The 12,292-nt window shown below is 41.8% G+C and overlaps 1 protein-coding gene across 1 annotated transcript in view; it reads left to right on the top strand.

Moving 5' to 3' along the window:
- The window catches only part of LOC131402511 (centrosomal protein kizuna-like), a 66,830-nt gene extending 54,970 nt beyond the window's left edge, over positions 1 to 11,860 (top strand). Inside the window, 2 exon segments of the mRNA XM_058537226.1 lie at positions 8,564 to 8,668; positions 11,760 to 11,860. Of these exon segments, the coding sequence (XP_058393209.1) occupies positions 8,564 to 8,668; positions 11,760 to 11,860 (206 nt within the window).
- The last annotated feature ends 432 nt before the right edge of the window (positions 11,861 to 12,292 follow it).

Raw genomic sequence — 12,292 nt, 5'->3', positions numbered from 1 at the left:
TACCCTGGGAGAGAAGACTGTGGTGACAACGTTGGACGCCAGAGTACCGTGGCGTAACACTGCACTAAGGAGACTTTACTAAGAATGGGTCTCACCTGTCCTGTCCCAGAAATGCATGAGAATCAGGAAAGACGTGTTACCTGCCAAGCCTGGGAGCCCCAACTCGTGCAAAACCAGGGGAACCATCTCATGCTGCTGGATTGTCCACTGCAGTCCCTGTGGCCCTGTCTCTGTGGTAGATGTCAGGCTGCTGGGGCTTCCCCTTTGCTGCTACAGCAAAGCGTCTTCACTCATGACATTGCAGGGCGGTGGTGTTTGTTTAACATGGTCAGTAAAGAATGAAAGGCACCTTTCTGAAGAGTGTTTTCGATTGGTTGCTCCTGCATTCAAGGAAATTAATTCATAAACGACTAGAGAAATTCTCCTTGGTCGTTGACAGTAGAATCCTGGGTGGATACCTATGCCCCAGCCACACCCTTGACCAGTTACATCAGAACCTCTAGGGGTGGGGCTCAGGCATCAGTCTTTTATAACACCCCCAGGTGACTCCCCAGGTTTGAGAACCATGGAGCAGGGGGTCTCAAAGCTGAAAGAGCCTTTGTAGGTCATGTTGTGAAACACCTTCATTTTATACAAGAGACTCAAGTGGGGAGAGAAGAGGTTGGGCTTCAGATATTTTAATAAAATCGAGGATCAGGAAGTGTATTATTTTCCTAGGGCTGTTGTAACAAAGTACCACAAACTTAAAACAACAGAAATGTATTCTCTCCCAGTTCTGGATGCCAGAAGTCTAAACCAAAGGCCAGCAGTGCCGTGCTCCTGAAGGCTCTAGGGGAGAAGCCTTCCTTGCCTGTTGCAGCTTCTGGTGGCTCTCAGTTTGTGACAGCTTGACTTCAGTCTCTGCCTCCATCTTCACATCACCTTCTTTCCTGTCTCTGTGTCCACTCTTCCTGTCAGGATACCTGTCATTGGATTTAGGGCCCACCACAAATCTAGGATGATTTCATCTTGAGATCCTTAACTAATTACATCTGCAAAGAACCTATTTCCAAATAAGGTCACATTCTGAGGTTCTGAGTGGACATGAATTTTAGGGGAGACATCATTCAACCCACTGTAGGGGGTGAAGAGAGATTTCTTCATATTTTACATTTCTAACATCTAGTTCATCTTATACATTGATTATTCCTGACCCTACTATAATGCTAATGATAATATTATTGTCTTTATTTCTGATTCTTCTCATTATATAAATCATTGAATGCAAATTGCTAAAAATATTGTTTTTAAAAATATTTAATTATGCCAATAAAATATAGCTTCCTGATCAAGATTACTCAGTCTTTGAAAAGTTCAAGATTGCATGACTTGGAGAGTTAAAAATTCCCCTCCCATGGCTGAACAATGTTAAGTGGCAGGCACTATGGTTATAAATTTACATATGAAGTAATACCGGCAGGACTGTTCAGTTCAGTTTTGGAACATTCGTTAAAGTTCAGTTACAAGCCTGACATTTATCTTCAAGTGTAATTGTTGAATTACTCCGTAGAAATTAAGAATGTGATGTAAATATTTTTTTTTAACTGAGGAAGATTCACCCTGAGCTAACATCTGTTGCCAATCTTCCTCTTGTTTTTGCTTGAGGAAGGCTAGCCTTAGGCTAACATCTGTGCCAGTCTTCCTCTATTTTGCATGTGGGTCGCCGCCACAGCATGGCTGACAAGTTGTATAGGTTGGTACCCAGGATCCGAGCCCGCGAACCCAGGCTGCCGAAGCGGAGCATGCCGAACTTAACCACTATGCCATAGGGCTGGCCCCTAAATATTTATTTTCTGAAGCAGCTCCAGGCAACTCATGTGAAGTAGGAGTTTCTCTTCTCTGTACATCAGCAATCTCTGAGAGCACAGAGAAACCTTGGCAATAGATTTACAGGCCCACGACACTGGGGGAGTGGAGTTTATTGCAGAAAGTCTGGACATGAAAAGTGATTCTGGTCATGGATCCAACCTATGTATCTCAGGTTCACATTGACTTATGGCCTTTGAAAAAAATCCTAAATATAGATGAGTTTTCTGTATTTTCAGAATTGTGAAGGCACCCATATCCTAATATTTTCTTGTTTTCATTTGAGCAGATTACTAGACAAATGACTTCTGGATTTTCAGTGATAATATTTATCTTTAGAATTAATTTTAGAAATATATGTCACAATTTTTATTTTATTTTACAAAAATGACTATGTTTGCTGCATCAGCAACACATCTAGTAACAGTGTGGAAAAAAATTTGCATGGGTGTAGAAATATGTGAAAAGTAACAGCACTGGGAAACTCAGTGGACAGAAAATACTTTTCAAATTTAATTTTTAAATTTCTACATACTTCCTATAGGAATAGTAATTCCCCTTCCTTACTCAAAGATGCCCAGTTCTTTGTTGGTTCAAGGTTTTTCTATTTGTAGTGATGGTATTGTTTGCATCTCCCTTTGTTACTCCTTTTCCGGGCCCAACTTTTCTTTCTTTCATTAGGGATTTCTGCGCAAGCCAGGGGCAGATTCTCTGCCTGGAGACACCCCTAGGGGCTGGTGAACCCTGTCTCTCTCTGGTTCTTGTAATGAGTTGTTAAAAGCACTTGTTCATCAGATATTTTCTTTTTCTTTTTATTTCTAGATTTAGAAGTATTTTAGCAGGTGTACATTTGCATATAAAAGAGAATAAAAGATAAGAAGTTGAGGCTTTTTCTTTCTTCCCTCCTCAACATCATCTCTCTCCTACCTCCCTTTATTCAGCATGTTTTCACTTTCCTTCTCTGGCTGTTTCCGTTTTCTAGACACGAAATGCATATCAAAAAAAAAAAAAAAACAATCTCAGTGATTCTTCACCACTTTGTAGGAAGATAGATGATTGGGTTTGGCTGGCTTATGTAACAAAGTAGGGAAAAACATATTTATCTCTTTGTGTCATCAGTCTGGAATTAATAGCCAAGGATGGATTTTAACCCCCTGGACTCCTTTATTTTATGTTTTAAATTGCAATATTTTCTACTTTTTAAATTAAATCTTGACACAGATTTGAGTGTATAATAGATGCTTGACTGAGAGATCCAGAACTGAAAGCTTGAGCATGCAGATATATTTGTTTCTGTGTGTACCAGAACATTCTAATTGACAATGATTGTATTCTTTAGAAATATTTGTTTTATCTAATTATATGCACTTCTCAATAATTTTCTGGGAGTTTGACATGACTAATGAGCGGAAATGTTGCTCTGGAGTTCTCAGTCACAGGCTGGAAAGTAAAGCCTTAAGGGGCTACCTAGTCCTCGAATTTGCAGACTTAGGGTTTACTTGCAGTTGAGAAGACTCAAGTCTTTTCTCCTTGGAACTGGAGGAACTCGGCCCCCACTTGTCTATAGCAGGCTGATTTGAACTCTAGACTTGTTACTTTTGCTCTTTTGTTCGTTCATTCATTTCGTAACTATAAATCTGCAGGGCAATACAGTGCAGCTTTGAACTGCGTGATTCTTCACTATCCTTCTTCCTTCTAGGAAAGCCTGGGCCTGAGTTACCAGAAACTTCACGCCCATAGCTTTGCCTCCTTGACTTATGAAGTTGGCGTCCTGGCCAAGACCTCTAGGCTTTTCCAGGAGGAGGTCTGAATTGTTTGAGTGCCCCTAGCAAGACGTAGACTCTTGCCTCCAAAGAGTCTGAAACCTGGTCTATTTGATACAAACAGCTGCTTAAAAACCTCCACACAGCTGTTGCAGCCTGCCTTAGATAGTGTGTTCCCGGGTCTCTCAGCTCTGTCAACTACGAAAGCTTTTGCTAACATCTAGCTTCTAGCCCTTGGCTGAAGTTTTTCTCCGAGTGTTCTTGTGCCACTTTTAGGGAACACAGAAAAAATTGCTCACCACCATCTAGTTTCGAGGTTTCCAGTGTGTTCTGTTTGGCCTGTGCAGTGTTGTATTTTTTTTTTTAAGAAAGGCAGGAGTCTGGCAAGACTAGGCCCACTTTCCCACCTGGCAGCAGTTGGCTGTAGCCGGAGAACAGCTGTCCCCCTGGCCAGGCATGTGCTCTCCAGCTGGCCAGACTCACTTCTCTCTGCTACCTGCTTGGCCCCAGAGCATCTGCATTTATAATCCTGCCCTGTCCAATCTATGCAATTTCTGTTCTTAAACCCTCTTCCCTTGTTTCTACGCAGGCTATGTAGCCTTTATCCTCTCATTGTTATTTTTTAACCAAACCTTAATTTTGTTTTTCCTTTTTGGGTTGTTTCCCAGTCCTTCAAATGTTTTGTGCAGCTCTTCTGACTAAAACAGGGGTGACTGAGGGTGTGATACATGCCATGGGAGAATGACCACAGCTCTGAGCATCTGCTGCCCGACACAGACCTCCTGTTAGACAGCAGCACCTGCCGCCTGCTCCAACCCCTCTGGCTGGTTTGGTGTCTTGGTCCTGCCTCAGTTAGTGTTTCTTCCTCCAAGTGAATACACTTAATCCTTTCACCTTTTAAACTTCACTTTGCCCTTAAACCACACGAGGAAGCATGCATCGGGGATGGGAGCAGGCCATGTGCCCAGCAGTCCTCAGCTTGATTTTGCCAACCCTCTATTACTTAGGTCAGGGCGGCTATGTCCCAGATAAAAATTGTCCAGGTGAGCTTCACTGACTTTCCGCTTAGAGAAGGGCTACAGAAGGTTTAAAGATCAAATACCAGTAAGGAGCTATGGCTGGGAAGCGGGGTGGGCTCTGGGAGAACGAGACTGGAGAGACAAGCTACATCCCTCCAAAACTGTGTACGGTTGAAAGCAGACTCAGGGCAGCCTTGAAGGGAAAGGCCAGTTACAGAGTCCAAGTCCTTCAAGAAGCAAGGGAAGGGTAGATCCTACAATTCCTCACCCACAAGAAAAGAAACTTTGTAACTATGTATGGTGACTGATGTTAACTAACTGTGGTGATCATTTCACAATATGTACAAATATTGGATCATTATGTTGCATACCTGAAACTAATATAATGCTGTATGTCGATTATACTTCAATTAAAAAAAAAGAATAAGAGGAAGGAAGAGAAGGAAACCAGAATGGAAAGTGTGTGGAACATGGAAACGGCCTTTCTTTTCCAGAGTGGTAAAATGGTCCCTTGCTGCTAATGTGAATTCACTTCACATTCCTCCCTTGCTAGACTCAGACCAGTGATAATATCCGTACTGTCCTATATTTGGACAGAATACTTAATCCTCCCAAATGTGAAATTAACTCACAACTACTAGCTTTATATTTTTCACGAAAATCTTCTCCTAAAAATAAAAGGCACGTGTTTTCTGAGGAGCAGGAGAGCCAGCTCACTGGAGTCAGATGATTTACCTCACAACAATAGATGAGAGGAAAGCCTAACTCCAGCTTCCAGCTGCCAGGAGCCTTTGTTTACCAAGAAGCTACTCTTTTTTTCTTTTCCTATTCTTTTTTTTTTTTAACTTTTATCTTTGCTCTCTTTTCCTTGACCAAGTCAGTATAATTGAGTGCAGAAATAGCATATGGTCATTATGATCTGGACTTGTATCCTAAAAGCTGAAAAACTTTTTGGTTGATCTTTTAGAATAAAAACAAAACAGAATATTTTTACCTCTTTTACAGTGATTCCTTACCTTTTTAGAATTCTTTGATTTTATTGATACTTCTCCTCTCCCAAAAGTACCTTACCACAAATCTGAAGTAATATAGGTAGTAGGACTGACAGGAGAGTGTTATGATGCTGTCCTAGGACAGTGGGACTAATCTACAGCAAGAAACACTTTCTGTCCCAGGCCAGTACCCAACACATTTACAGAAGTTATGCAAAACAGTACTTTCCCCTTCTGCATGCATGACATCTGGTGTTTTCTTTATTAAATTTGTCAAAATACTAGTTCAGGTTTGCCCAACTAATATCACAATCCAGCAATGTTAAAAAGTGTTGCCTTAGGATTTATTATTTTCAGAGTTGAGTCCCTGATCTGTACATATTTTAACTATATAGCATTTAATATTTCAAAATATGATGCTCATTTTAAGTACTTATTTTTATCTTGATTGATTCTCAGTAGGGCAAGATAAGTTACATTTTTATTCGTCAGCGTGACGGTAGTTTTAATCCAGTAATAAGGGGCTCATGGTTAAGTTCTTAAATTGAACCAGCAAAAGCAGGAAAGCAGTGATTGCCAGCCTCTGGTGCTGACAGCAGGAGTCCTTTTGTTTGTGGCCACGTTGGAGATGTGGACGTGGATGCTGTTTTGTTATGTCTGTGCTAAAACTCTATTTCTCCAGCCTCTGTTTCATCCAGGCATCCTTGAGACTTGAGGTAATGGGAAAGTTGTGTCTCTCAGGTTCTTTACGTGATCATTATTTATTGTTTTTCCCAACAGTCTTCCCCACTTTAACTTACAGCAGACACTGTTAACAGTCCTGCAGGGTAAGGGTGTCCTGTGGGTGCCCAGGCTGCTGCTGACCCCTCTGGGGCACCTGGCTTTGCTCCCTGCAGATGCTCTTCTCTGTCCCTACCATGAGCCTGGTTAGATTTTCTCAGCGGTGGGTCCCCCAGCTCATCCTGCTGCCGCCTCCCCTTCCTGACCTTCCCGCCCCTCACTCAGCCCAGAGACCCCACACTCAAATGTGCAAGCCTGAGGGCCAGGGCAGCGCGTGCTGCAGAGGACCAGCTGCCCAACCAAGGCAGTCAGTTACGTGTCCTCTGATTCATTCCTGTAGCCGCTTCTGCAAGGCCTGGACTGGAGAGAAACCATTTTACTGTGAGGTGAACCTATCCACAGACCCACTCAAAATAATGACTGGAATTTGGCCACCTCAAATAAATTCATACAACTTGACTTCGAGTCTTGAAACCTGGGTTCAACTAAATTGTTTTTTGTTTGTTTGTTTTCAGAGTTTCTAAAAAGGGACAGTTCAAAAAACTAATTTGCATGCATTTGAAAAGTGTTAACGTCGTAGGAGGAATTCAAGAAACTTGTTTCTAGGTAGTAGAAAATTCAGTATTTCTGTGTATTTTTTTCACACCTAAAGCAGTTAATAACAATTTAGCAATATCATATATCCAATCAGTGTTCAGTCAGGAGCCAAGCAAATATCTTTTCAGTTGATTTTTTTTGATGAGTAGCCCAACTGTGCCATTGCATTGCATTTGCTTCATATGTCTCTTAAGTAGCGTCACCATATAATTTATTGTCTAAATTAGGAAACTTTTGATTAACAAAAGACAACTCTATTAATTATTATGCTGGGACAACAGGCAGAAACCTGAATTGTCATGGACAAATTCTACTTTTTATTTTAATTGTGGTAAAAAAATACATAACTTTAAATTTACCATCTTAACTGTTTTTAAGTGTGCAGCTCAGTAGTGTTAAGTATATTCACATTGTTGTGCAACAGATCTCTAGAACTTTTTCATCTTGCAGTACTGAAACACTATACCCACTAAACACTAATACTCCCTCCCCCTTCTTCCCAGCCCTTAATAACCACCTTTCCACTTTCTGTTTCTATGATTTTGACCACTTTTGTTACTTCATATGAGTGGAATCATACAGTACTTGGCCTCTTGTGACTGGCTTATTTCGCTTAGTATAAGGTCCTCAGGGTTCATCCACACTGTAGTATGTGACAGGATTTCCTTCTTTTTAAAGGCTGCATAATATTCCATTGTATGTACATGCCACATTTTCTTTATCCATTCAACTATTGATGGACATTTGGGTTGCTTCCATCTCTTGGCCATTGTGGAAAATGCTGTGATGAACAAAGGTGTGCCAATAACTCTTTGAGATCCTGTTTTTAGTTCTTTTGGATATATACCCAGAGTGGATTGCTGGATCATATAGTAATTCTATTTTTAATTTGTTGAGGAAGCTCCATACTGTTTTCCCTAATAGCTACACCCACCAGCAGTGCACAAGAGTTCTGATTTGTCCACATCCTCCACAACGCTGATTTTCTGTTCTTTTGATAGTGGTCATCCTGATGGGTGTGAGGTGATATCTCATTGTGGTTTTGATTTACATTTCCCTGGTGATTAGTGATTTTGAGCATCTTTTCATGTGCTTATTGACCATTTGTATATGGAGAAATGTCTATTCAAGCACTTTGCCCATTTTTAATTGGGTTATTTGATTTTTGTTATTGTTGTCAAGTGGTAGAAGTTCCTTATATATTCTGGATATTAACCCCTTTTCCAAATATATGATTTCAGTTATTTTCTCCCATTGTGTAGGTTGCCTTTTCACTCTGTTGATTGTTTCCTTTGACATGCAAAAGTTAAGTTTGAGATAGTCCTGTGTGTCTATTTTTAATTTTGTTGACTGTGCTTTTGGTGTCATATCCAAGAAATCGTTGCCAAAACCAATGTCCTGAAGCTTTTCTCCTATGTTTTCTTCTGGGAATTTAATAGTTTTCAGTCTTATGTTTAAGTCTTTAACCCTTTTTGAGTTGATTTTGTGTATGGTATAAGGTAAGGGTCCAACTTCATTCTTTTGCATGTGGATATCCAGTTATCTGTGCCTTTTTTTAAATCTGTAGAAACAAAAGCCTACCAGTTGCTGAAGTGGTCTACCCTTCAGGATAATACAAATCAAACTGAAGACAGGTTCCAAAAGGCAGATGCTTCTGCATCACAACTGTCAGGTAAGTGAGCAGATTCAGCACTCACAGCCAGTGTCTAGGTGATCCAAGGCAGCAGCTAGTGCTGTGCTCAGGGAAGGGTGGTCATTCTTTGAAAGTTTCTGGAGTTTGCTTTGTAATAAGCTATCACTGGATCAGAATCAGCCAGTACTTTTTCAGTCCTTAACAAACAAGAGTTTGGAAGAGTCTTCCCTCCGGGATATGTGCCAGCCCTGGCATGGCGATGGTCCTTACAGGCCCTTGGATTATACCTGGCATGTCATGATAGTAACTTGTCGCTAAGTACCACAGGAGACACCCCAAGTTCTTTCTTTGCCCACATCTTCCAGTTTCTTAATCATCAATGGGGAACATCATCCTGGGCTATTTTCCCTCACCAGAATGTTGGAAAACTTTGGGTTTTTTAAATGAAAAGACTGTAAATCCCAGTAAAGCTAAATTTTAAGCTTAAGTGTAGTTCCTTCAATCTAGGATTTTTGTTTTAATTGTAATTTTCTTTGTTTTCGTATACTTTATTGCATTTTTATTATTTTCATTGGTTTTTATTTTATTACACCTTTTTTTAGTATGTCACTTCAGCTCCCTTTGTGAAAGTAAATGGATTCATACAGAAGGAAGTACACCTTAGTCACTTCCTTATCCTTACATAAACCACCATTCCATAATTTCGCCCATCAGAATGAACAGTGATCTCTTAACATCACATAATTCCCAGGCCATATCCAGATTTCCCAATTGTCTCAAAGATGTCTATATCAGACAGGCATTTTTTCGAGGGACATGTGGTGCATTAGACTTAGCTGTCTGTCTTCAGAGAGCTATTTCCTAGATAATATTAGTGTTAGAATTGGTTGCTGCAAAATTCTGTTATTTTGGTTGTTTTGAGGATTCAGTGAGCCACTGCAGGCGAAATGCCCAGCACAGGGCCTGTTAGAGAGCAGCCCTCGGCAACTGCTGGCCGCGGTGGTGCTGGGTGTTATGTGAACTCCGCAAATGTGAGACATTGTAGTTGGCTGAGGTATGAAGCAGGGCCTCTGCCCCAATGGAGGGCTTCATCACTTTGGAAAGATGTAGCACTCGTGAGCCCTTAACCGTTTGCTTTTCACCACTTTCTTCACATTTGAGTCACAGAATTAGAATCCAGAGAGATTTAGAAAGTATTTATCCAACCCCCTCATTTTACAAAAGGAGGCGACAAGAGAGTAGCACCTCCCTCGGAGCCTTACAGCCAGTTAGCAGACACACGTGGTTGGAAGGTGACTCCACAAATCTGTGTTTGGTAAGTTTATTTTATATGGATAGTTAATTGGACAAGTTCAAAGGATGAGTAAATTTGACATAAGTTGTAGTCCCTTGGATGTATATCAAAAATGTTGGGGGCCAGCCTCATGGCTTAGCGGTTAAGTGCGCGCGCTCCGCTACTGATGGCCTGGTTCGCATCCCGGGCACACACCGACGCACAACTTCTCCAGCCATGCTGAGGCCGCATCCCACATACAGCAACTAGAAGGATGCGCAACTATGACATACAACTATCTACTGGGGCTTTGGGGAAAAAAAAAGGAGGAGGATTGGCAATAGATGTTAGCTCAGAGCTGGTTTTCCTCAGCAAAAAGAGGAGGATTAGCATGGATGTTAGCTCAGGGCTCATCTTCCTCACAAAAAAAAAAAAAATGGTACTATTAATATACTAATGATTAATGTATTTGTTTATTAATTTATTCATAAGTGAAGTGATACTTTATAGGTTGTATAATCAAGCACCCCTAGATTCAGTTCCCTCACTCCACACTCAAATTTACACTATGTGCTTTGCAAGATTCCACATTTTCCTGCGTTGGGATCACAGAAGTCCTTCTGGTGGTGTCAGCCATCTCTGAGGTCAGATACGGCCTCTGGCGTTTAGTTTACGTGTGGTCACACAATACTTTTCACTCTCACTCTCACTCTCTCGCTCTCACTCTGATCCTGGGGACTTCTCTGAGCTCCAAAGAGAAGCAGGAGGCAGGCTGGCAGGGTGGAGGGAAATGGAAGCCACGTACCCTGTGGTTAGCGTACCCCGCTACTGCTGTTACAGGTAGTGGTGAGGATGGGCACCCTGAACTCAGGAGCCACCCCAAATCTGACTATTGAAGAAGCAGTGCATGTTTCAGTTACTTTCTGCATCAGATGTGTTAGGTCTCTGCCTCTGGACCTGTCACTAAGGAAAGCCACTGCCACCTTGCGCCTTCCTTTCCATGTCTGAAAAGGCCTTATGCTGTTAAGCACATGGAAGCCCTCTTCAGGCTGAGCACGGACACATTGTTAAGAGAATGGCTTGGCTGCAGAGGTTACATGCAGGCAAGCAGGTTACAGGATAGAAACTCAGCAAATGCCTTTTGCAGAGACACCCATGCACTCTCTATCCGTGATCTCAGGTGAATGCCAGTTAAGAATCAGACTTGAAGCAGAAACATCCAAGGCTGAAGTCACCCAGCAGGCAGAGGTCAAGGATTGCCCTGCACGCTGATAGCATCATGGGAACAGTCTGGTTCCCCTGGCTCCAGGAAAGAGGTGGATTGTGCATCTTCCCCATCAACTTTTTCAGGCTGGTTAAAGAGTGGCCTTGATGGTTTTCAATGGAGATTCAGTCTCTCCTGGGAGATGGAAAAACAGAGGATTTGGCAGAGGGCTTAAGGGTGGGTGGGGTGGGTAACTGTCATCCAGCGGTGTCAGTTATTTCTGAGACCTGGTTCCCAGCACCCATTATTTTGATGATCCCTTGCTGCCCATGTGTTATAACAAGGTGAATTATCCAGTGCATGGTGCTGTAGTAGAGACCCATGTGCTCACATGTGCATCGTGGTCATTTGGAATAGAGCTCTTCGAATGATTTTATTTTTTATTTTTTGTGGCTTCTAAGTATCACCGGAAAACACTCCACTTCCTTTCAGAGTTCTATCAACATGTTCCTTGCCTCAGAAGCTCCCTGCCTTCTGTGGCTTGAGCAGCATCTTCCCCTGTTGACATTTGTTTCACCAAAGTTATTGTGAGCCCTCTTCTTCACTCGTTGCTGCGTGGTGGCTGACACTCTCCATGTTTGTGCTTCTCACAGGTTTGAATATTGGCAGCGGTACATTCAAGACAAAGACAACTAACAAAATCGCTTCGGAAGCTAGTTTTTCATCTAGTGAAGGAAGTCGTTTGTCAAGGTAAAGTCCTGAAAGCCTGTCTAAATAGTGGCAACAAGATGAGAAATGTCGCTACGCAATGAATTAAACTCCGGCCGCGTGTTCTTTTGTTTTGTGACTTGATGGAAGGTTATGGTTTGGGGTTTTGTTTATCTAAAATAACAGTTGAAACTTTAGTCTACCTTTGAAAATATTTGCACCAGAGCCAAGTATTGTTTTGCAGCTGTTGTTTCCTTGGTTTAAGACTCAATTGACACCTCAGTGAACCACGAATTAGCGTCTACAGCTGCTCGCAGTAGGGCTGCTTAGAGACCACACAATGGAGGGTGTCGGAAAAGGGCAGAGAGAAAAATGTCAGGCCTTAAAGGAAATAAAGTGGCCTGTTTCTTCTTTCTGAAGTGGCTGATACATATACTAGCAATTTCTGGTTATTTGTTTTTGTATTCCTGTTTCTTAC

The sequence above is a fragment of the Diceros bicornis genome, unplaced genomic scaffold (genome assembly GCF_020826845.1).
Source record: "Diceros bicornis minor isolate mBicDic1 unplaced genomic scaffold, mDicBic1.mat.cur scaffold_122_ctg1, whole genome shotgun sequence".
Classification (NCBI taxonomy): Eukaryota; Metazoa; Chordata; class Mammalia; order Perissodactyla; family Rhinocerotidae; genus Diceros; species Diceros bicornis.
This window is presented reverse-complemented; position numbering and strand designations above follow the sequence as displayed.